The following is a 26112-nucleotide window of genomic DNA, read 5'->3' as shown; positions in this document are numbered from 1 at the left end:
GGAAACTTCTCTGGAGTTCACTGGTTCTCTGGACCTCATCTTAATGTTCTGTCTCAGTACTGAGCAATGAAGTTGTTTTTGCTGTATATTCCAACAGTATTTCAGATAGAGAGTGAGTATCCTTTGAGGTATAGAAATGTACCTTTGAGGTAGCTAACACAACATTCTATTTTCTCATCAAGTAGTTCTTTAAGAAAATTTCCTGCAGCAGGCACCATCAAACTAATGCACTGTGCAGCTGTGGTACCTCAATCCTAACAGTCCAAGACGTGAATGCACACTTGTAAATTACTATTTGTTCTGAAACACTGGAATGTGTTGCTCTTTCCCCAGACCCTTATCCATGCATAATTCACTGATTTCCCACTGCTTATTTCCTAAAATGTTGAAAATTCATGCACATACTTGGACCATTTTAGCAGGTTTTACAGACTGACAGTCCTTTTATTTGTATGGGTTCAGCATACAGCCGTGTGATACACTGAAGCTAAGAAAAACTGGGGAGGATGATTCACAGGAAAAGTTTTGAGAAGTCCATTTCTTCTAATTTAGTGCAAAAACAATTCACATACAATCAATAATCAGAGACTAAATTCTACATTATTTTAAATTTACTGAGTGCTGTAAGTAATCATTAGTGACAATACTACTATCGCCTGGAAATAAGGCAGGGCCAAGATCTGACCTACACCTGTTTTATAATTATAGTGTTCATAGTTGTATATTACTTTATATGCATACACTTATATGAAACAACAGCAAAATAAAACTGTTCCCACAACAATGAACAAAGTATACTGTACAGCTTATAAGTTATGGTATACAGTAAAACTGGTGTCACATACTATAGGTTATGGAATACATTCATAGACAATGATATATATTAATTTGCAAATTTAACAAAGAATTTTTTTAAGCAAGTAAGATATTACATACAATGGTGTTGATTCATCATTACTGCAGTTTAAATATTGGCCCTTTCATGCCACAGGAAACTTGAAATCAAGGTAATGAATCACAGTCAGTACACACCATCTGACAGAGCTGCAATGATTTAAGAACAACCTGAATTTCTTGGAGTTTGATTACTTGATTTTGCAGTCCTGACATTGAATTATCTAGGTTTATTTTTCCTGTCTGGCTCTGTTATACACACATAAATACTTGTCTTACAGTATTTATCAGCTCTGCTTTTTGATTTGGAAATAAATACTCAGTTTATCACTTTCTTTCACACCAAAGAGGAACCAAGACATGGAAGCCCGAGGGCACATCCCACTAACATAGCAGCTGATGTGTTGGCTTTTAATGGGAAGTGGCACTCTAAGTATCTAATCACTCTATTTATAGAATTTAAACCCCTAAACTACTTTGGAACATTCATATATTTCACCTAGTGCTAAGCTGGCAAATATTATTTAACTACAAGTCTAATCTAGATAATAGCTTTTAAATCCATTGAAGCCAAGATGCATCAGAATAATAATCATACAACTATACAAATAGTTGTAGCTAATTCCTAATTTTACGGTGCTGCAACTCTCCAGCAGTAAGTAACATAAATGTATGTATGTACACCTGTAACAAAGAGCAAACCTGTCTTGTGGATGGACTTATGTCTACTGTTCTCATGCTCAGTGTTTAGGTTTATATTAAAAATAGCATCAGCAGAGAATTGCTGTGGGAAGAGAAGCACAAAATGCTGCTCAAGAATATCTGAATACAGATGTCACAAAGTGACACTTTTGATTGCTAGGGCTGCTTGTGCTTCTGTTTGTTGTGGCTTCTCCAGCTACTCCCAGAGTATGATGATGAGGTCGGATGGAGATGCTGCTTAACAGTCACAAAAACTGTTACACCTGTCTGCTGCACTGGACAATTGGTCCTTTGAGCTCAGCTAGACAGGAGGCAGCTGGTGGGGCTGAGGGGTTAAAGGCAGCTGGTGATTTAATGTCTGAGTTAGACTTTAAGAAAGAGTATGCTTCACATTGCAAATTAATGTTTATTTTACAGAGGACCATCAGAATTAACAAAAGTATGCTAGAGTGCATCTTCACTAATCTATCCCATAACAACATGGAAGTACAATTTTCAAAGACACCTATTTATATATCTGCTAACCACTTTTGTCCCTGTTACTTAACTAGCAATTAGAAACGCTTTGGGACGCACGTACACATGCACACATTAAAAAAAAGGCAATAAAAATTCTTTTGTTGCTGTCAGAAATAATAAGTAGCAGCATATCATCGTTTCCTTGTCCCACTGCTGCCACTGGCAGATTTATTGAAACTTCTGCTCATTTGTGGGAAGTGTACAGTTGGTGTTCTTTCAGTGGGGCCATATAGCCCTAAATTCCTGGCTGTGGCTGACTTTCGAAGAGGCTTGACACTGGGAAAAGGATTGAAGACTTGTGGTTTTGGGTTCCCAGGCTGGGGCGATTTAGCCAGGTTTCCACTGTCTCTGGAGGAAGTGGAAGACTCTGATAAACGTGGCTGGCTGGATCGATGGGATGTTGGCTCCACATCGGTTTGGGTATCTGAGGTGAGTTCCAGTGCTTCCAGTTTTAGCTGAACCATGGACATGTTTGTACCGCTGTCTGTAGAGTCTGCCTCAGATGACTGCTGGTCAGCTTTCCGAGTAGTCCTGTCATCCAAATCACCTTCTTCTCTTTCTCCAATGTCAGCATGTTTGGAAGTGTCCTCCTTTGCACCAAGACTGTTTGTTTTACAGCTCTCACTCTGCTCATCTATCAGTCCTACAGTATCTCCATAGCCCAGCTGGCCTTTGGCCCTAGCAATGTTCTTCCGATGAACTCGTATGTGAGTGCGCCATGGAGAGTTCAGTTTTGTTTTAAGATCTTCTTGGGGAATGGGAGACATCTTCCCTGTAGCATGGCTTGGGATGTGAATAACAGCATTTTTGAGAGACTTGTTATTCAATTTCATCTTCTTTCCTAAAAGGAGGTGGTTTATCACTGGGGAATGGTTTACCTGAGAAGGGAGGAGGCTGGTAACTGGCCCCTTGTCTGAAAGAAAGCATTTAAAAGAAACACAGTATTATTAAAGAACAAAACAAATTAATGTTCTAAGGATCTACCACCAAATTTGATACTTTCTTGAGATACAGCAAAGGTTTGTAGGACAGAATGTATTTTAAAAAAAAACCCCAAATTTAAAAATCATCACTGAATTTCACTTATGTCTTAGAGTTGAACACAAAGCAGCACCTTCTATATAAGGATTTTCTGCCCTCCCTCACTGCTTTGCACCTATGGGGAAGCCCCAAGCCAGGAATACCATGAAAATAAATAATTTTTAAAAATAGCTTCTTGATTTTTGGAATTGCACTAAAACTGATAATTTAACATTAATATTGGCTTCTGATATTTCCCCTCTCCTTCATTTCTCTTCCAACAGCAAGAGGCAATTCAGTCTCCATACGAGGTCAGTCACACAAGTCTCTCCATGAGGCTTGTGTGACTGGAAAATGGAAAACAAACAGAAGTACTTTTAATGCATAAAACCACGTCTTATTAAGCCAGAGGAGTAGACTCAGAATTAGTGATTAGATTACAGTTTGATTAAATGACAAACCCAGCCCTGTATCGTGATTAGTAAGATTAGAAAGATTTGTGCGTGGAAGGTAGCGGTTGGCATCTTTGGGAATCAACATTTTACTGTTCGCACTCTTTCTGCTGGCTACAGCCTCTGTTCAAAGCAAACACTTCACTAACATTTTTTAAAAAATGCTTCTAAACCATGTACATAAAAAATTGCAGTTGCATGTAGCAATGCTCCTGCTAGCACAGGTTTAGACAATCTGGAAGAGAAACAATTCTCCAGAGTGACCCACTTGCATGGTTCAATAGTGAACTTACAAAGATGACACTTAAGCAGGGAGGAATGAGTGGGGTGAGCTGTGTTCAGCTTGTACACCCAGTAAAACCTTCAGCTATGCATTTCATGCCAACCCTTGCACTGCTGAGTCTGACAGTTAAGGAGACAGACTCCATAACATGGGTTGTTAACTAAGGGACTGATGTCCAGCTCAGTCCTCACAACAGTATCACTATGGCTAGTGAAACTGCCAGCCACAATGGAACATGTAAGCTAGTTCCTTCAGCTGCATAATTTGACATGCCCAGATGAATTCAGAGGAGTTTCGATAATACAGACCAGCCAGGAATCTACCTGCCACATGATCTCAAGCATCCTCATCTCTGCATTCAATTTTTTCAGTGCATCAATATGTCAATTCCAAGAATGCCAAAGACTTAAAGTTTTTTAATCAGAGAGATCACCACAATGCACCCAGATAGCAAAGCCATTTTTAAATACCATTATTTAGTTGGTCCCTGGGACCTAAGAAAACCCCAGGGTCATCATCTTCAGATCCTGACAAAAGAAGAAAAAATATCACCTTCTTGTTTTCTGTCTCCATGACACGGTACTCACTTTACTACTAATGTTAGATCATTAATGTCAGCATTTACTTTAATGTTATTTCATCAGTCTTTCTTATTTTGCCTTTTTGGTTAAATGTAAAAGAATGTCATTTGCCTGATGAAGTTAGTTTGCAGTAAATCAGGAAATGAAGCACGTTTTGATGTGTTACCTGCTCTGATGTACACATGGTGAACCTGCTGCTGTTGCTTCTTCTTTATCCTGGAATATTGCTTTTTCAGTGCATTAATATCAGTGGTCATACGTTCCATCATCATGCTGTTAAAAGCAGTCTGATAGTCACTTCTGCAAGAATCTATTGCTCCTGGACTTAACTCTGCAATGTTACTAGAACCAAGACTTTGTTCTTCATTCTGATCTGTAGAAGGAGGGAATAAAGTGGAGGTGAGCAGTAAATTGGCATACTCAAGAGATGTATCTGTACTTTTGTAGATTATTTCCAAGGGAAGTCTGTGTCTCATTCCTACCATCTTATTTAACTGTAGTCTTCAATTAGAAATTTATTATAATATGCATATTTAACTAAGCTGTGTTATTTACAATAAGAAGTATTATAAATGGCAGCACTGCTTAAGAATAGCAGGGGTTTGAGGGGAGGTTAAAGAGTATAAAAGTCAATTAACATGGCAGTGCAAAGTTGTAAGCACAGCTTTTCAAATATCCAAAAGTACATCAAGCCACCACTGAAGTAATTCAGTAACAGATTATAAAAGATACTTGGTTGTCGTAGAGGCCAGAAATGCAAGTTACAAAATATGTTACAGTCAAGCAGGCATGAGATTAAACAACCAACCTAGTGCCACCAGCAAGAAGCATCAAGAAACAGAATACCACAGGGAGAAAGCTGATAGTAGCAACAAAAAGGATAGGCACAGAGCAGCTGAGGATCAGACAGCTTGAGAGCATCTCTGACCAACAGCTGCAGAGCATTAGCAGCAGAGCAGTTTATTTTCACAGCTGTTTCTGATGCACCAACCTGGCACTACAGGGTCAGGAGGATAATTCTTTTTCAAGGAATGTTTATTTGTCTTTGGCATAGTTTGCAACAGCAGTTTGATGTTCTGACTAAGTGCTAGCTTGAAGCAGCAGGTAGAGAGTCCCCCAGGAAGGGAAAAATAAAACACCACAGCAACCGAGGAGAATTGCAGCTTACAGGTCTCAGCAAAACCAAGCCACAAGAATGATGAAGTGTGAACAGCAACTTGTTACATCAGTCTGGGGTTTTTTGAGGGTAAGGTGGGGATAAATAAAAATGGCCTCTCCCAGGATACTGTGAAATGACTGATGATCCAGTACCATTTCATAAAGACTACTGCTTTTCTTGTATGGATCAGCATTTTGTACAGCTTATAGAGAATTTGCACTGGTCTTCTTACAATTCTGTCAAGAAATTTTATTTCTGTGCAAAAGGATTTGAAAAATGGTGACATATTGAATATATCCAAAACATACAACAATATGAAGGTCTGGCCATAAGGGCAGTGAAATCACCTGCAGAGTTCATTCACTGCTGATTGGTTGCAGTATTAGCAATGCGTATGTTAATAAAGATCATTTCTTAAAGGAACACCCTTCAGAAAATGCTGACTACTCAACAGCTGTCTCAGAAATATGCATTGATTTAGGGTGGAATTTTTTCCACATATGCTTCTTTTTTGTGTGTGTGGGCAACACTATGGGGTTGTTTTGTTACCATTACTGTAGCCAAATCCTTAACTCACGCCATCATATACTGTACACCTACAGCCTTCTAACCTGGCTTTGGCAACATCTTCATGGAGCACAGAGCAAGTCATTTGGTACCTGCTGTAACCTCTGTGTGCATAGAAAACACATTTTCTATAGCAGCCTTCACAGAGAGAACTGCAGATGATTTCTGCCAGGTCATATAGATTTAACTGTGTTTTCCAAAATTAAAGAAGTCACTTCTACCTTTCATCTGCTTTTGGTATTTTTGGAGCTCTGGTGCCAAAAACCCACTTAATGGTCCAAGACAGCCAATTGCATTAGCAATTGAGTCTTCATCATCTAAGTCATTCTCTTCATCGCTGTCTCTGGTTCTGCCTAACCTGCTGTCAAAAGAGAACATAAGAGAAGTAAGGAAGATACATTCTTAAATGTGAACATTACTAAGCATTTTAATCTTTTTTAGAAGCATGCAGGGAGAATCCACCTGCAAAGGGTAAACAATAACTCCATACACCATAAGCTGTGCATTTCAAACTTACCCTGAAAATGAAGTTGATTTTACTGCTGCAGGGAAAGGAGTAATATTGTATGTGTATTTCTCCCTCAATTCTGCCAGTTGTGGGAAAGGAAACTGAGCCATGGTGTAAACAGTCTGGGGGGTGAAAAAAAGGCAACTTTAAAAACTTTTTGCTTTAATTAACAGTCTCACAAAACATTTTTCCATTAACAGACTTCCACAGTCTCGCAGGATTAAAGGCTGCACATTTTTGCATATTCACATGCTGTAAGAAAATGGTCTAGCTTAATGATTCAGTCAGTATTTCCTGTAAGAAAAAAAAAAAAAGACTGACTCACTAGAAAGATACACAGTTCTGTTAAAAAAAAAAATAAAGGAACTGATAACATGAGCTGTAGGATCCTTTACAACTCCTATACTCATTTAATAATTATTGTCAATCCCTTCTTGCCAGTACACCAGAAACCCTCCTCCAATTATGATTTCACTTACATGAATGCATCATTTAGGATTTGGCGATCTTTCCAGGAGAAAGTATTCAACAAAGTAATAGCACTAGCAAGATAGGAAGGGGCAGATCCTCATTGATATGGACTGTTAGCTGGTTCATTATTTTACCTGAGAAGCTCAAGAGCTTGTGTGAAGGAAATCACACCGGCACAAAAATCATCACTAAAGAGGAAGGATCCAACATATCCAAGTTTTCTTCCCTCAGTTTCTAGTTTTGATTGCTGGTTGGTTTTGAGGCTAAAGGTGGGATTTGGTGGGGTAAAGGTAGTAATTTTTCTAAAACAAGGTCATCAAAATGCTAATACATTTTCTTTACATCAATACTCAGAGTTTTAAAAGATACAGAGTTGCAAATGCATTTCCTTTCAGCATTATTTTTACTGTAAGTCACCAACCAACCTGGCATAAAGATACATCACATTCAATACAATATCATTGCCGATTTGTTCCTACGTACTTTAGTTGCCTTTTCCCCCGGCTTTTTTTTACTATTCAGAACTTACAAATAACTGCCAAATAATTCATTTCGAGTCTCAGTGTCAGAAGAAAATATATATATATAATTTCCCATAGTTACTCTGAAATATTAAAGCTTTTCCACATCCTGAAAATTAAATAACTTTTGAAAGACAGCAACATAAAATTTTCTCATTAGCTATGACAGTAAATCTTCACTTATATATATTTTTTTTTCCTGTGCTTTTAAGTCAGTGACATTTTCATCTGAAGGCAAATGACCTCAATTAAGATGAAAGGAAATTCTGAACAGTTTCTACATAATCCATTCTTGAACCATGCCTTGTCTTTGCTAAGTACACTAAGGAAAATTGCAAACATGAATTCAGTACTAGACATTTCCTGACATAAGGAGGGAAAAAAGTTTCATTAATGGCATTGATCTAAGCACTGAGGAGCAGGAAGGGCAGTCCCCTCTGAATCAGAGACAGGGCAACAATGCCCCTCAACAGGCTTCTGTGTGAGAATGCTTTTACAGTTCAAGCCATGCACAGCCTCTAAGGAAAGGAAGATGTCTTCAAAAGGAAAGGAAGATGCCTTCAAAAATCCATAGCACGAACTGAAGTTTTGCTACTCCATTAAACTACAATGCTACTGTGAAAGATGAATATTCCCTAGGGCCTGAACAGTGATTTCCCATTGCTCTACCAGACAAAGGGATTTTATGACCTGGAGAAAGACCTTCCTCCAACCCAACATGTATGCCTGCTTGTTTGATCTCCACCAGACTTTCCTGTTAGGTTTTATTTTTTTCCATATGTTTCAACTCTCTCCAGAAGTTTGTCTGGAATTTATTTCTACTCCTTATGTCAATGTCCTTCTCAGGTAACTTGTTCCATATGCTAGTTACCCTTTAAGTGAAACAGTCGACTCCAATTCTTCCATTTGCTCCTTGCACCTACTGTTTCAGATTATGCTTTTAGCTTTTGCCAGTCTCCAATGTGTGTCTCTTCCACATCTTCTACAAGTTCTTTCATTTAGCATACAAATTTTTAGTTTAACTATTGTTATCAGGTTATAACTGCAGGCCTTGCTTTACCACCTGGCTAAAGATCCACAAAACAAATTTTATGCCAGTGCCAGTTCCACTGGAAATTTAAAAAAAATATTGCCAGCCAACAGCTCTGATATCTTCCCAGTGACAATTCAGAGTCAAAGCATTATTTTTCTTGTCATTACACAGCCTCGGGTGCCATTTGGTTAATTCTGGGGAACTGTGCCAGAGAAAAATAGCCTACACACAAAAGCATGATGCAGCCAAACTTAGCATCTTATTTACATAAGGGACAGATCCTGAGAACGAAAAAAGACAAAACCCCTCTACTCTCACCTTAAATCTTCTGACAATCCTTTGCCTTACTCTAAAAATGCAAAGCTCTCTATACCCTCAGCTGAACACCATATGGGAGGTGATGGGCAGTGGCTTCCAAACAGGGTAAGCCATTTTGCAGACAACTTATCAAACATACTTCTCTCCATAGCTGCCCCTCACTGGTTTAAGGATCTTCTTTCTTTTCAGTTTGATTAAGAAAACAAAACAAAAAGCACAAGCAAAAACAAACCCAAAAGAAAACAGACAAAGTGCTACTCAAGTAGAAAGTTAACAGTGAATACCATGAAATCAGGGCAACTGCCTAGGCAGATAGTCCAAAATGCTAGAGTACCACAGAAGGATAAATCCCTTTTGCCCTCCATTCTGGTAAATACAAAGGGATGCCTCTCCTCCAGTTGGCTTCTCATCTCCTCTGTGCTGCAATGTTCCTGGGTGTACAAACTGAATCAGTTTAGCTGGTTATAAAAATGCTCACTTTCTGACAAGGCATGGAAGCAGAGACTCAGTCTAGCACACTCTGTTTAGAATATCTGCAGACACTGGATGTACAGCTTTCTGCCTCCACATTGGAACCAATACATACCTAGCCTAGAATCTGATGTGTACAGCACTTACCCTTTATTCACCCAAACTGTTCAATCTGAAAAAGGAGGGAACTGTAGACTGGCTTGCTCCTCCAATGCCTTCACGCTCTCTTCAGTAAACGTTAAGAACTTTTGTTACACAAGGGTCAAGTCTGCAAAAGCTTTAAGGTTCCCATCCTAGCTATAGGTACTGTCTGCATGGGAATGACCAAACTGCAGCAACTACACATGCTGGTGGAAAGAATGAGGACGAGTCCCCTGTGCTACTTAAGACATCTACTCTGCCAACACTTCCCTTGAAGGACCAGCTGTGCCTCCCTCCTCTAACTCCTAAAAGAAACAAGGCTCTTAGAGCACAATTCATTTTCCAGTGGTTGAGAAGTGCCTGTTACACTGGCTGAAGTGAGCCTGGACAAGTAGTTCAAATGCAAATATAAGTGTTATGCAAGTCTAAAAGAAGTGAGATGATTGCTACCAGCGAGCTCTTCTGAAATGTGTAGGGAAGGCAGAGTGGGATATTATAATCCTTTCTCTACAGTAGGATTCTAGTCCTTGAGCCATCTTGTAAAAAATATTAGATGTAAATAAATAATTCTGATTTTTATTAGGGGAAAAGCAAAAAAATGAAAACAAAGCATCTTTGGATGACTCCTCTGAAAAAGCTTAAAGTAATTTTATAAAACAGCATGTTCAAGCAGCCTGGATCTTTTCATTAATGCAATGGTTCATATTTCTTAATTTTTTTCTCCAACCAGATACATGGTAGCACGTATATGCCCTGATGGTAAACTCTTGTAGTTCCTTATTCTTTCCACTTAGGGTAAAGAGTGGAGACTTCAGAGATGGCTACACTGCCAGTGCCTTCTTTCACTTGGAGAAAGCTATGAGACCTCTATTGTGGTTTCTTCAACTGAGAGGACACACATAAACCAGATACACTGCTCCTCCACACACAGAACTTAAACCTGCCACATTCTCCATATCAGTGGCAATGCCATCCTACCTTAATACTCCTGTCAGTGCCATAAAATACACACATAGACTATGAACACATGTATCTATTGTGCCAAATACTCATTTTTTTTGCTCAAGCACAAAAAAATTGCTAATTTGCTGGTATCTGTACTTGCAAGAGTTTTAAAAAAATCCCTCCAACCCCTGTCAGTGCCATAAAATACACACATAGACTATGAACACATGTATGTGTTGTGCCAAATACTCATTTTTTGCTCAAGCACAAAAAGATTGCTAATTTGCTGGTATCTCTACTTGCAAGAGTTAAAAAAAAAATCCCTCCAATGAGTAAATTACCCATGCCTTATCTTCTATTATACACAGCGGCAAAGAAAGAAATCCACAGAGTCACAAAAGACCACCCCAGCTTCCCCAAAATCATTCTTATTCACAAATGCCACATCTTGATTTTGTACCACACTGGAGACCAGGAACTGAAAGACAATGAGAAGATGTCAACTTGTGCTGCCCTCCTTACACATCCTCACTATCTGAACTGTCTTGTGAAGAACTTCAACACTTTTTTAAAAAGCTTGTGACCAGCTGCTTTTCAATTTTTGAAGCAAAACAAAGCCACAACACTCACTTCTCCCATTCCTAGAGCTTCCTCATCGGACAAAATAACAAGGACCAAAATAATAAAGCTGAAAACAGTGTATTTTAACATAGTCTTTCAACAATAGGTAATAGAAGTCAACTAAGCTAATAACTGTTATTAAACTTTTGTAGCTCCACCGACTGATTTTTTTCCTTCCCTTAAGTCAGGCACAAAGTTTCAGGTGAATTATATTCTCTGTACTTGCTCTCATTTGATCACTATGCTCTAACTTATCAAAAGGAAAGTTCCAGAACTGTAGCATGAAGTCCTTATAAAGCATCTGAGTAAACAACACCTTAAAAATATCACAAGAATAAGTGTAACTGTAAATAAATAAATAAAATTATCTGCTATGCTAAAGGCCCTTTCCTTTCCCAGAACAAAGTGGGTCTTTGTTCTCATACAATAGCATATGCTTTAATAATTCAGGCACTGCAATTATCTACAAATGTCTTTGTTTACAGTACACTACTGACTGTTCATGTTTTGGGTTTTTTTTAAATCATGAAGGACTTTTTATATACTTCTCACTTTATAAACTTTTATTTCCCACAGTGTCTGCAAAATGGAAAGGACACAGTGTAATAAAAACCTCACCAAAACATAAAAATAAGGCAAAAGAACCCCCTAAAAATGGTGACTACTAAAGATTCTACATCTTCTGTAAATGAAATTGAGCATTATATCCCAAAAGACTAGCTGTCAACATAGCATCAATTTTTATTAAATGACACCTAGTGGTTCTCTACATTTCATATAAAAATAAGATTCTAGCTCTAACTGCAGGACTGCAGGTGACCTACTTGTTTCATTGACATGCTAACTCAACCCTGTTATCTGAAACTTTTATTCTTGGGAGAATTTAGATTTCTGCAGTATTTGAAGAAAAATGTAATTTGTTAGAAATCAAGACCTGAATAAATCAGCACAGAAAACACAAAAATTAATTATGTCACAATTACTCACCTGCATAAGTTCATTGCTGTCAATCAGACTGTCTTCAAGCATCTCCTGGGTCAGCTTGCCCATAGTACTGTAAAACTCATCTGCAGTTTCACAACACTCAATTTGCCTACATCAAAATACATATTGGTTTTTATTTGACTTTTACATATGATTCTACATGCTCAAAGCAAAACTGATTTTCTTGGATAAAATATGCATTTCTGTTAGACAGCTTAACTTTTAAGTTTATTTGCAGTTCTGCCTAGACTTCCAAATAATAAAATTATGCACACAACACTGGCAAAGCTGCAGCAGTAAGAAGATGCACTGACAACAGTTTACTGTCCTGACTCCCCATGATAACAGACTAATGTATCTCCAGACAGGCTATTCCCTCTGCCCCTTTCGCTTCTACAGCACAAGAATCAATACATTTTTCCTCCTACTAGCACCAGGGGGTTCTCTTATCAGCTCAAAAAGGGAACATAAAGATTTCTTGACTACCTCATCACCCATTCTTCACCATGCACCAAATGGCCAAATTCACTGTCTGAACTTTGTCAGACAGGAAGATATTCACTGGCCAGAAACCATTCCTGTAGAATAAATTAAGTATAGGCACATTCATACATGTCATTGTGTTAAAAATAATTAACATAAAGCACAATGAAGGAAAATTCACTCATCATATTTGTGAATACTATTTCTAAACTAGGGATGGGAACTGTGTTGGTTTGGTTATTTGTTTGCTTTGGTAGGATGCTTTTGTTTGCCTTGTTTTGGGAAGGGGGTTCAACTGGATACTTTTTCTGCACTTTTCTTTACATTTCTAAAAGCACAGAATCATTCTAAACACACTGAGTGTCATCTAGAGGAAGAGAAATATGAGTAATATGCTTTCGTGAGTTGGTGTTCTACACACATTAGGGTCAGCTGCTAAACATCTCTCCTGTCAAGTGAAAAATTTGTTTTTCTTATATCCCAAGGAAGTGCTTTGATGGCTACATATTGTAGCCTCTCCTCTAAAACCCTGGATGCTGGAATGATGAAAAAAAATACACTGCCTTTTTTCTTAAGCAATAGAAGAAGCAGCTTCCCTTGATCTTCAGCATCTGTACATAACAACCACTGAGCTATGGAACTCCTGAAATCTTAACACAGTTTGGGTAAAGTACTGATTACATAGCTAAAAAAAAATTAAAAAGTAGTATAAACAGTGGGCATGTAGCCAATTATCACAAACTTATGGCTTACCTGCCCTGATACCTTCAGTCTCTCATGACCTTCACATACTGCTTTCTCTACTGCACCTATATTTAACCTCCCCATTCCTTCAGCCTCCCTCAAAACAGAAGTATGATCAAGCCACCTACATTTCCTTCAGTCTCTCATGACCTTCACATACTGCTTTCTCTACTGCACCTATATTTAACCTCCCCATTCCCTCAAAACAGAAGTACGATCAAGCCACCTACATTTTAAAAATGCACTTCTCACCCTATTTTCATTTTGAGAATGAATCTTGAGAAGTATGAAGATCATGAGACTAAAACACTATTTCTGGCCCCACCTCTTGGAATCCCCCGTTCTAGTTCTAATGGTGGACAAAGAGAAATAAAAATATCACAATCTTCTCAGTGCCCAGTCTTTTACCAGACCTTCTCCCATTCCCCACAAACAACAGTTACAAGATGTGCACTGTGATCAGCTTATTTCTCTTACACACATTCTTACATATTTCTTGATTCTGTTCCTTTCAATTTCTTACAATATGTTTAATTTTTTCTTTAAATTTTATGGTAAAATCTTAAAAGTAGTAACTTCCTTTTTATCATGTTATGAGTTGTAGCATTCACAATTATAACTTTTAAGTGTACAGAGATCTACTGGAAGAACTTGTTATCTAAAACACTATGTGACTACATATAGCTTAATCCCAATGCAAATGATTTATGCAAGTTTCATTCATGAACTGAATAATTAAAAAAGCTTTCAAGAAATTATTATTATAATTATTATTCTTCAGATTAAAAGTTAAATGCACTAAAAAAATCCTCTTACAATGCAACTGGCCTGCAGCTAATTTATTCAGAAAGAAAAAAGGAAATGAAACCTCCAAGGGCAGAACAGAACATAAATCCCAGTGGTTCAATTTCAGAGAAAAAAGGAAGACAAGTTTTAATATGCATCACAAAAAAAAATCAATGCAGCTGCTGATACCAACTGAAAAATGTTTCCAGCTGAACTAACATCTGCATGACCTGTCAGAGCTCACACCTCCCACTGAAGCCAGTGACAAAACTCATTTCTCTGGGAGCACTGTAAACTCTTTGGAAAACAAATATTTGCTTTGACAACAGAGGAGTTTGAAGAGCTAACCATCTCTTGTGTTCTGGCCATGTGGTGAGTTTCCAAGGCCACAAAGGACTACAATAGAAATTTGGCTGGAATGTACTTAAAAGCTGAGAATTTCAGGAAAATTCATTTTCAGGCCTTAACAGAAAAGACTCACATACCACAGGGTCATTCCCTTAGTAACATTGAACTCTTGTACTGGGCAAAGCCAATGGGCTCAAATCCTTAAGTCTCCTTAAGTGAAAGTAAGGGAATTAACATCCCCACTTTCAGGTACCCAACTAAATTAGTTGGTCACCCTCAAATCTCTTTGTGTGTCTTTACACAGAATATTTACCAGTTCGTTCAGAAGTTTATGTTCAGGAAAGTCCAACCTTTTAACACAGCACGAAGACAATATACACAGACAACTCCAACAACTGGAGACATTTTCTGCAAAAAGGGTCTATTAATTATGGTGCCTATTCTGACATGATGTCAGAATCACAAGTTTTTAAGAAACCATAAAGGTCCTTTTTGCAGCTTTTTCAAAACAATCATTCTCCTGAAAGATTGTATCTTGTTTAGAATTGAGAACACCTCAAGGAAAACAAAAGTTAAACATCAAAAGAAAAATCATATAAAAATGACCACTTACTCTCCCAGCTTTGCCCAGATAGCCAAAGCTACTCTCAGTATAATTTCAGAGCCTTCAAAGAATACTGAATCCCAGATCTTCAGAACTGTATGGTTAGGCAGACAGGTGGCAAAGAGTGTCAGAAACCACTGCATAGTGAAGACATTTGTAAGTGGGGGTTCATAGCCTCCTGAAGTTAAAAAAATAAACAAGCAAAAAACGGTTTACTTGAAGTAACTGCAATTTTACTATCATTTTATAAGGAGTATAAACTGCATCATAAAATCCACCAGACATTCTAGGACCTCTGTTACTGCTCAAAACTTACTTAGCCTGCAAAGCTGTCCAAAGATAAGCTGAGAAGAAAAATTGAAAATTTACAGTCACCTTCCATTCTCCTGCATTATAAAAAAGCAGCATCATTGGCTTTGAAATACAAACCCTGGAATACACCACCACACTTTTCCCCCTTATTTCAAAAAGACTGTTTCTCCTTCCCCAAAGCCATATGAAATAAAAGCTTCTATCAAAAAAAAAAACCCAAACCCACCAACTTCCTCACAAAATGCTACATTTTTTCACCAACTGGTGGCCAAAGTCTTTATCTACATGGTGATAAGGTGAAGGTGACTGTCTCTGTAAAGTCATATCTATTATTTTAATATCCTGGTGTACTTTGTATCCTGAAAATGTAGTTTTTCAGGATGAAACTCTAAAGTTTTACTTTTTCATTATGCTCAGAGAACACTTTGTGCATCCCAGTATCAACTTAGGTACTGAAGGCCAGCCTGTGAAAACACTTTCAAACAGTAAATATTTTCTTGATACCATTTATTTGTTTTTTACACAGTTTGGGCAGAGACACATGGAACATAGCAGCAGATCTTTTCTAAAGTGGAATGCACGGTGCACTTATCTTCCCAACTGAAAAAGAAACCAAATCAACTAACAAAAAACCTCTTACGCTCCCCAGAACATTCCCAAATAAAAGAGCTGTAAGTCTGGAACAGAATGCTATGCCAGAAAAAAAAAAATCACAGTGCAAAGCCAGTTGTCAGGTAGCAACCCAAGATGTACTTCTGAGTTTTGTACCTGTGTAGTGGTAAGGATCCAGGTGAAGAAATATAACCAGCCCCCACTGGCTCTCACATTGTAACTCTTCCCACAATAGCTATATGAGCCAGCAACTACACAGAGCAGTAGGACACCTGTCCTGAGCTAAGGCAAGAAACTACCTTTCCAAGGTCGCCCTTGTACCAAGCTACATGTACCAAGCTACATTCTTGTCAAAAAAATTCTGTTTGCAGCTAGCGGTGGGACCAAATTATTTCCCTTTGTTTTTTCCTGGAAGTACACCTATTTATGATCAGATTATCAATAATCAATCATCATATTTCATCTTAACAATTTAAAATACATATTCTAAGCAATTAACTCATGCAAACACTTAAAATACTGTATTTTTAAATCAGTGCTCAGATGAAACAACAGCAAGACAGAGTTGAATAGTGTTTTCTGTTGAACATACCTCCACTTTCTCTGTTAGCAGCTCTTTGCAGGGTGTCTAAGTGCTGGGACAGTTCAGGAAGCTTCATTCGTAAAAGATCTCGGAAAACAGCCATATCCACAGAGAGAGCACGGAGATTATTGACAAAGTAGCTATCAGGAAGCACCTTATCAATTAGATAAATCATGATCTGTGGGCAGAATAAAAGGTTATCATGTAGGACTTACAGAGCAGTTATTTTCTAGGAATAACAGAAAAATTAAATTTCTCTGTTCACTAAAGAATAAATTGGAGCCAGTGGCAACACATGCTTATGGCACCTCCACTTAGATGGGGAGAAAATATTGTCATTTCAAGCATCCTCAGGTACCCTAGGTATCCACAAACATTCAAGATAAAAAGGCCTCTTGAAACTGTCCAGAATTTATGAACCATGAAATGACTGAAATCAATGTCACAGTACGCTATGCCCAAGTTGGCAACATTACCCACAGCAAAAGCCAAAAAGCAACTTTTGACACTTCTGATGTTGGAACTGTTTATGAGATTCTCCACTGCTGGAGAGTCTCACTATCCCTTCTCTGGTTAATGCGACATCTAGAAGACTGATTTTGCAAATCCCCTATTTTCCTTCTCCAAAATGCAAGCTACTGTTCTTTAAAAAGAAATCCTCCATATATTTTACTGTGATTTGTTACCATATGCTGCACTCCATCTTGTCACTTTAAAAGGTGCTAAATTAAGCAGCGTGAGACATTTTAAGCAGACATCTGTTTCAAGTGAGGTAGCTCAACTACATGGATGGTAAGGGATTAAATGGATAGTGTCAAACTTTTGAGAATGAACAAACGCAACAAAAAATATGCAGAAGCTGATGTTTACCATCAGCCTAACAGAAGCCACTGACCTTTCACTTCAGGATCTTTTACAATCTCTATGGCCACTCTACTAATCACATCCAGGGAGCCTGCAGTCATCCCATCTGCATCTCATCTACATTTGTCTCATATGAGCATTCTTACCATGTTTCATAAAGACCTTAATTCTCGAGAGAAGCATTGCATCTTCACATCCAGGAGACAGTCCTCCTTCCAATCCCTCTCTTTTCATAAGATGCTCACAGAAACAACTTCTCAGACACAGGACTACCAAGAGCACCACCTGACATAGTATTACTGCTTTCTTTTCTTTCCCAGCTGCCTGTGACCACATATTGCATTGCACATACTTGTCCTTGCAAGATTTCTCCAGCAATAGCAGTCTTATGTTCCATGTTTTAAAGCATGTGGAACAGCAGTCAACACAGGCAAATCAACAGCTTCTACATGACAGCCTCATATTTTGCCAGATGCATTACCCAGCCTTGGCTGAATAGCGGGTTACCTCACAGTCTTGTAAAAATATGCTTAATTTTGTTCAGATATATTTTAACCAAAAGTAACTTAATAGAGCAACATTAACTTACAACTATGCCCCTTGTGTTTTCATTAATTCCTTATGACATAAGCTACAAATCTCCCTTCCCAGTGAATAGTATTACTTCATTGATCTCTGATATATGAGAGCACAGAGAAGAACAGAAATCTTTTTCAACACTGAAATTCATTCTATTTCACTAACATGTAAATTGCTTTGAGAAGACATTATTTTTAAAAAAGCACTTCATGTACTTACCAGGTTGCAATAGGTACTTTCTTTGTAACACATCTCTACATACTTATTTTTATTATTTGATTCTGTAGCATTTCCACGCAATAACATGCAAGAATTTTTTTTTTGAGTTTCAGTATCTATGAGACTTTTATAGTTTCTACTCATGCAAGATGGGATTTTCTTGCTTAGCATAATTTCTGTAGGCTAACTTTGAGGCAACTCCAGGGATTTAACTTCATGCTTACCTTAACTAGTCAACACTCAAGTATCACTGGCTGGGCTTTCACTGAAGCTACCATACTGGGTGCTGTGCTGTTAAAGCCCCTTGGCATCAGTAATACCTGCTGTTTCCTAGCCCCTGGGAGATGCTTCCCAGACAGAGAGCTTTTGTTTATAATGTCCTCCCCAGAAATGGGACCTGACAGGCAAGACCTAAGAATGCCCTTGCTCCCCTAACTCCCAGATTCTACAATAACCCAAACACAGCAACCCCATAGCTACAATCCTGAGGGCACCTTTACAGGCCTTTGTAGCTGTTCACCCACTACTTGCTTTAGGTGACAGTGACTACAACAAAACCATCACATGCTAATACTAAATTCTTATTTCCTGCCACCCACCCTGCTCCTTTCCTTGCCCTTCCCCTCTTTCCTTTGTCTTCTAGGAAAATTCCAACTCTGCAAAGCCCACATGCTAAGCTTGGGAAAAAAATCACTTTATTTTCCATTCTTATTTTTGTAGGTAAGACCAGTTTTGGTGCAGCCTTCAGTGCTTTACCTCCCTGGGGCAGTCTGGCTCCATTCATTGTCTCCTCCACACAAGAAGCCTGACACAACTCACAATAACAGACAAGAAAAGGATGAACACAGTTCTTACAGTCAACTTGGACTTCATAAACCTTGGACAATCCTATTTCCTATAGGATAACGTGATAAATTTACAGTTAAAATATTGAGGAAATCTTAAGCAAGAATTATTGAAAAGTAATTTTACTTTATGATATAAAGTTGGTATATTATGGTATTTTCTTCCTATTACAGGCATTTGTCTAGAATGAAGGATTAAATACCAGCTAGCTGGACTCCACTGCCACAAGCTTTATATTTTAGGAGGTCTGAGTGAATTTAAGTATTTACCATATTTAAATCATTGTCTAAGGCAAACAAACAGCTCAGTATCTGAAGAGTCACAGTCATCTTTTATTATTTTGACCCCAACTCACACATATGAGCAAATTTATTTAAGGAAATTGCACATGATCTTGCCAAACCTTAAACCATGTCCTGCAGTAAACTGTATTTCCATTTTCTGACATATTATAAATTTCATGAAGCTTTATTTTATTTACAGTAAAACCCATCTAAGGAAACAAAACTATGTAAGACTAACCTAGACCAGAAATTAGCTTCAAAGTGACTTACTTTCATCTTGAATATTTGGTGTTTCTCTAGGATTTGCTTTGACGTGTAGTCAATTTATCAACTGCCACATGAGAAGCTGATAACAAGATTTTAATATTTTAGCTACCTATTTTGTTTGCAAGCAGATTTGGGATTATGAGATAAGATATCCTATAGTAAGTAGCAGTGGTCCCATTTTTTTTTTTTTTTTTTTTTTTTTTTTTTTAAAAAAATTTAATAGTGATAACATTTAAACTACTCATTTTAGCTCAGATGAGATAACAAAATAAAAAATTCACCAATATAAATCAGCTAATTATTTTGAGTTGTCCTCTTTTAGTCTGTCTCCAAAATTCACACATTGGTTTATTCTAAAGTTCGCTAACTAAAAGCAATCTTCAACACTGAAAAAAAAAAATGTACTCACTTTCAGGGCATCCCCTTCATTGCCCTCCATTACTTCCAGAATAAGTGCAGCTAGTATGTTAAATCCTTGACAATAGCCAACAGATTTATTCCACCTGGCATAAGCCAGCAAAACACGTTTTAATACCACTCGATCTTGCTCTGCCTCCTGGCCACAGTAAGAACTGCAGCCAGTTCGGTGAAGGTCCTTTATAGGAAAAAGGAAATAAAAATAAAAATGACAGGACAAGCAGAGAAAAGATATGTATTTTCCATCCCCCATTAGTTCTCTTGTCTCTCCCAGTTTTCCTTCCACCTACACCCTCCCAGTACATACTCCCAAAGTTGATAAAAACATTTCTTTTTAGATCTGTTAAACCTTTACCTTACCCAAACAAAATAGTTTCAGCAAGCTCTTAAGTAAACAAGTCCCCTAAAATATGTTTATAAGGCATTGCCACAGAAGATGTTAACAGATCTCTGGGTTTCAAACATGCAAGGCACTACAGCTGCTTAGTTCAACAAAAAAGAGCACCTGCTTTTATCAAAGTATAAAAGAACTAGTAGATAACTGACTTTTCCAAACATACAAGCCAGAAACTGTGTTCTTGAAATTTAAGTGATTTATAAGTGAAAGGCAAAGTGTACAAAATGGCTGACTGCTTCAAATATTAAACATTAATCAGCTGAGAAATACAAATAGGCAAATGTGTTTCACTCCTGTAAAACAACTGAAAAATGCTCATTTGCTGTATTCTAAAATATGCTTTTATTCCCAGAAAACATTTATGTTTATTTACAGAGAAAGAAAAAAACACTTATGTTCCTTTGTCTTCGTTAACTGTAGCACTTTTTCAAAATCAAAAGAAAGTAAAAATGAAAGGAAAACCCCCAGAAATAGCATCTTTTTCCCAGCTAACACTAACCAGAGTAGTGCAAAAGGAACAAAGCAGCCAAAAAAAAAACCTTGGTGGGCCAAAAGGAATTAAGATACATTTTTTGCCAAAGCAGTTGCAGAGATGAAAATAAATCCAAATTCAAATGCCAACTTTTCATTTAAAAATCAGAAAAGACATAACAAATTAGCTGGCTACCTTTACTATCTGGATGCCCATAGAGTCATCATCAGGATTACTTCTTTCATTGAAAGTGAAACGCATGGTTTTGTCCCAGTCAATGGCTATACTGTGTAAGTACTGATCAGCCAGGGTCAACCAAACCTAGGAATACATATGGCAAAATTAGTTATTTCTCTGGTAAAATATTAAGTGTCAGTATATGTTATCAGATGAACTTTATCAGCTTCACCCACATATGATCTGTTAGACTTGAAATATGCAGAAGAGGATTTTAGCCACAACAATTTTTGCACAATTAATACAAAAATTAATTGTTCTCTAAAACAGAAAGGAAGGAAATGGTCAGCATTAAGCATCCAGATCTGTGGACAGCTTACAAAGATGCAAGTCAGCTGTCAGTGAATTCACAGGAGCCTTCCAAAATGGAAACACAAGGCAAGGACCCTCTGTCAGTTCAGACCTTCTATACTTACAACCAACAAAGAGTTTGATAAAAGGATAACACTGCCGCTGGCTTTACCCAAACTCAACCATGGATACGCCTCCTGGAAACTCCCAAAAGAAATCTAGCAGTGTTGGTGCTTCTCTTTATCAGAAGTCTCTTCTGATGACTTTGCAGAACAAATAGCATCTAGTATTCACCATTTGGGATTCATCTGAAAGTATGACTTGGATCAAAACAACTTACTCTTACAAGAGGGCTTCCTAAACTGTTGGTGCTACACGGAGTTCTGAAACAAACATTTTCACTACTTTTAAAGTCTAATAATTGCCAGAACAGATTTATGCATGTGTATCCAAGACAAAGGCAGGACCTTTATTAAAGATTTGAAAACTTCCTGAACCATGAAAGGCACGTGACAGATCATACAATGAGAAGTAACAATAAAGGATCTTTTTTTCAGGAAACTAAAAGAAATCATGAAAGCAAACTGTTCAAATTTTATAACAGCCATTAATTCACTCAAGTGAGAAAAGCAATTTAGACACTTCCCACAGATTTAAACACTGAGATAGCTGCATGATGAAGGAATTTATAGACAGCTCCCAGAATCTCATGTTTTCTTCATTTCATTTAAATGTCCCTTCCCACACTTTTGTGAAGCCACCCATGTGGAGGAATGCCACTATTCTGCCTCCCAACAGCCTCAGCACTGCTGACATCCTACTGATGTTGTTTGACTGGATTCTTTATCTCTGCCAGCCCCAGAAACCAAATGTCACATGCCACAACAGTAATGCAGATGTCAACCTGCTCCTTTTGTTGACAATAAAGGAGGCAATCAGCATGCTGCCACCACAAAATACTTCCTCTACTTTGGTATCTACCTTAAAATCATTGTGAACCCGTGGAATGGCAGTAAAAAGACAGCATCTCTTTTCTTACCACTACTTCTTTGGTTAGCATCATGTGGTCACATGTGAGCAAACACAGAGATGAGCAGAGTGAAAAGGAAAGACAGATCTGAGCTGGATGATGTGGCAGAGCACACGCAAGTCTGCTGATTACACAGAACTTGGAGGAGTGGCTGATAAGCCCAAGGACACTTTGACAGGATGGGAAAATGATCTGACAAGAACCTCATGAAGTTCAACAAGGAGAAGAGCAAAATCCTGCCTCTGGGGAGAAACAATTCCAAGCACCAATGTATGCTGGGAACACCCAGTTGCAAAGTATCTCTGCTATGCAGGAAGGCTGAGAGAGCCAGCACCATTCAGAATGGAGAAAAGGCAGCTTTGGGGAAATCCTACCAGTGTGTATAAACACCTGAAAGGAGGTTGCAAGGAGGATGAAGCCACGCTCCTGTCATCTGTGCCAGTGACTGGACTGGAGATAATGGCACAAATGGAAACACAGGAGGCTCTCCTCAAGCATCAAGAAACACATTTTCACTGTGAAGGTGACTGAGCACTGACACAGGTTTCCTAGAGAGATTGTGGAACCTCAATCCTTGGAGATATTCAGAAGTCACCAGGACACAGTCCTTGGCAACCAGCTGTAGGTGACCCTGCTTGGGCAAAGGGGTTGGACCAGATGACCTCCAGAGTTCCTGTCCAAACTCAGCCCTTCTGAGATTCTGTGACCTCTGCCACTCATGTACCACAGAAAGGTGTCTGAGAGTTTCTGGAGTGTGGGAAAAGAATATTTCAGAACAGAAAAAAGGCTGTTAGATGGGTATAAGGATTCATTGAAGTTGTAGATTAAAGATAAATTCATTGTGGTGTGAGGAAAACAATGCCACAAAGTCTTCTCTTCCTTCTCCCCTGATTTGTAAAGAGGTACAGTTCAGTTTGGAGAGACAGCAATAACAGGAAAAATAAATTAAGCTGATACATCAGAAATATGTGGAACTATATTATCTATATATAATATATATTTTATATAATATATAAAATTATAATTTATAATTAAATAATTATATTTCTAATTTCTAATTTATATAGTTATATATTATTATATATTATACATGAAACTATATATTTAATAAATATTCAAAAATATTATTTTTATTAAAACTGTGTTTTTTATGCTGAGATTGTGTGACTCAGTTTTTAAGAAAAAATTAATAGACATGCCTCTTTTTATACTAGGGGACTTCAAATGTTGAAGAATGCAAAAAAGTAAGTCTGACAAAATCCCAATGGACCCTTTTCTACAACACTAACTCAGTGCAATTTCCCATTAGTGCTGCACTCTGCCATTCTACACCACTCCTGACTCTGAACTTCCCTAATTTTGGTAATCTGCCTTGTCCCCAACAACTGTTTCTATAAGCATTCCTGTCAGCATTAAGCATCTATCAACTTCACCTTTGTAAGTGTGACAGCCTACACTGCAGATATGTTCTCCTTTCATTTATCTTCAGCTGTGGGGGCAATTTCATCAGTGCAATTTCTTGAGACTGACAGTATGAGGCAAAAACATCTGCACCAGAATAAGTTACCTAAGCCTCAAGCAGAAAGAACCCAACTATTGAAAACACCATCTTTACCTGTCTCCTCAGCCTTTCCATCTGCCCTGTGAGGTTGCCACTGAATCATGTGAACAAAGAAAAATCCCCAGTACAACTTAAAAGGTCCAAATATTTGTTATAAAACCCACTAACAGATAATATTGATGTAATTCACCTCTCCTGAGAAAACTACAGGCAATATGGCCCACAAGGCATGGAGGTCTACCTACCTTTCTCCTCCATTCCTTTGGGATGCCTGTCGGCAGTCTGGCCACTGCTTTGAGGGCATCATGCCACTAAAAGTAAAAGCATCCAAAAATGTAAAATATCCATCATTAGTTTAAAGCTACAGCATAGCAACATTTGCTACCTTGCAGATATCCACATTCATTTCATTTTAATGCACACATGTCAGAGTTTAACTGCTTAATCCACTCACAGGGAAGACACAGATTAATTACTTGACAATTTGACTAAAGTATAATATGCTAGGACACAAGGATTTAGAAAATATCTGAGTAAACAATGAAAGCCTATTTCATTTTCTGAATACAAATGAAACAGCTCTTGATGCAATTGCAGATAATATGCTGATATTATGATGACAAGTGCACTTCTGAACTAGGGCAAGCACCTTGATTGCAGAGAACCTACTCCTTCATAGACTCAAGAAAAAAATAAATCAAATTACCTGCTGAAAACCATTTTGACCTAAAGATGGCTCTAGAGTGAATTTCAATTTTGTATCAACCCCTAGAAAGAAAAAAAAAAAAAAAACTCATTATTTCATTTACCTCAGAAGACAAAAAGAAGCCAAAAAACCCCAAACATGAAAAGCCCACAGTTGAAACAAGAACACAAAATTTTATCTCCCTATTTTAATAAATACATTTCAACCTGTTTTGGTGAATTTTGTCTTCACAGTGGATTTCAAGGAACATGTTAAGAAGTACATGGACAAAACGTTTTTAAAATGCAGTAATGTGCTCTTTAATTATGTAGTTTGGCACAACTCATTTCACTAATATTCATATAGTTCACTGGCCTACAAACTATACTAGTACACTGCAAACTGTCATATGCATCCACAGAAAAATACATGTGCACAGTTTCTTTTAATCTATGCCAGCTTCTTGACATTAAGTCAATCAAAACTAATTTATAAGTTTGGTGTGTGAAAATTATTTTACTGTTCAAAATATTTTTTTTCCTAATTCCTCAGCCCATAACACACATTTGGTAGTACTGTTATTTAAGCTTAGATTTTATTTTGGCCATATGAGCAAACTGTTTTACTGTTATGAAGCAGGCCTAGTAATTGCTCATACAATATTACATAAAATACCAGAATCTCAAGTGGATCCCAACATGGCACTGGAGTATGCCAGAACATGATCAACAGTAAAATGTTTAATTTTCTTTCCATCCCCCAGTGTGAATGTACAATTCCTTGGTCCTTCAAATGCCGCTGTCCACAACTCAGGTGCTGAACACAGCATCAGATCACATCCCCTCCTTCCCGTCGGCTGGCACAAAGAATGAAGCCCTCTTTTATTTTCCCTGTACAATTCAATACAATACTATTGTTCCATATTTACAATTATGTTATGCATAGCTTCTCATCTTTCCAGAATATAAAGCCAAACAGTTTTAATATAGAAATATATACATATACACACACACACACATATATATATACACACATACAGAAAACCCAAACAGATTATAATCCTGCAAGGTTTTAAGCATGTACTATCCATGTTAATCAACTCACCAGTAATACCCATTTCTTTAGAGGTCTAAACCTACAAGTGTGACAGAAAACCCAACTGTAGTGGCATTTGCTATTTATGGAATGTAAAATGCCTTTGAGCATTTGCATACTGAAGTGGTAGTAAGTAATTTTAAAGCCTTACTACCTGATAATTACATGCTTAAAGACAAAACCTTTTTCTACATGGCTTTTTTTTT

At 37.7% G+C, this 26112-nt stretch overlaps 1 protein-coding gene across 6 annotated transcripts in view; it reads right to left on the bottom strand.

The window, feature by feature from the left end:
• Nucleotides 1–423: 423 nt before the first annotated feature.
• The window catches only part of TBC1D30 (TBC1 domain family member 30), a 52372-nt gene continuing 26683 nt past the window's right edge, over nt 424–26112 (bottom strand). For 3 of the 6 annotated variants that reach the window (XM_039703825.1, XM_039703830.1, XM_039703828.1), the window contains 12 exons: nt 24833–24894; nt 24372–24437; nt 21203–21328; nt 20131–20316; nt 16672–16840; nt 15165–15333; nt 12194–12299; nt 6695–6807; nt 6399–6538; nt 4618–4824; nt 4341–4397; nt 424–3028 (listed from right to left, as the gene is read on the bottom strand). In XM_039703825.1, the coding sequence (XP_039559759.1) occupies nt 2247–3028; nt 4341–4397; nt 4618–4824; nt 6399–6538; nt 6695–6807; nt 12194–12299; nt 15165–15333; nt 16672–16840; nt 20131–20316; nt 21203–21328; nt 24372–24437; nt 24833–24894 (2183 nt within the window). In that variant the 3' untranslated portion in view covers nt 424–2246. The remainder of the gene's footprint in view (nt 3029–4340; nt 4398–4617; nt 4825–6398; nt 6539–6694; nt 6808–12193; nt 12300–15164; nt 15334–16671; nt 16841–20130; nt 20317–21202; nt 21329–24371; nt 24438–24832; nt 24895–26112) is intronic. The other 3 variants (XM_039703827.1, XM_039703829.1, XM_039703826.1) reach the window with 2 other exon arrangements.

The sequence above is a fragment of the Passer montanus genome, unplaced genomic scaffold (genome assembly GCF_014805655.1).
Source record: "Passer montanus isolate IOZ18808 unplaced genomic scaffold, ASM1480565v1 scaffold17, whole genome shotgun sequence".
In the NCBI taxonomy this organism is placed as follows: Eukaryota; Metazoa; Chordata; class Aves; order Passeriformes; family Passeridae; genus Passer; species Passer montanus.
The sequence above is the reverse complement of the archived record's forward strand: the minus strand, read 5'-3'. Positions and strand labels throughout refer to the sequence as shown.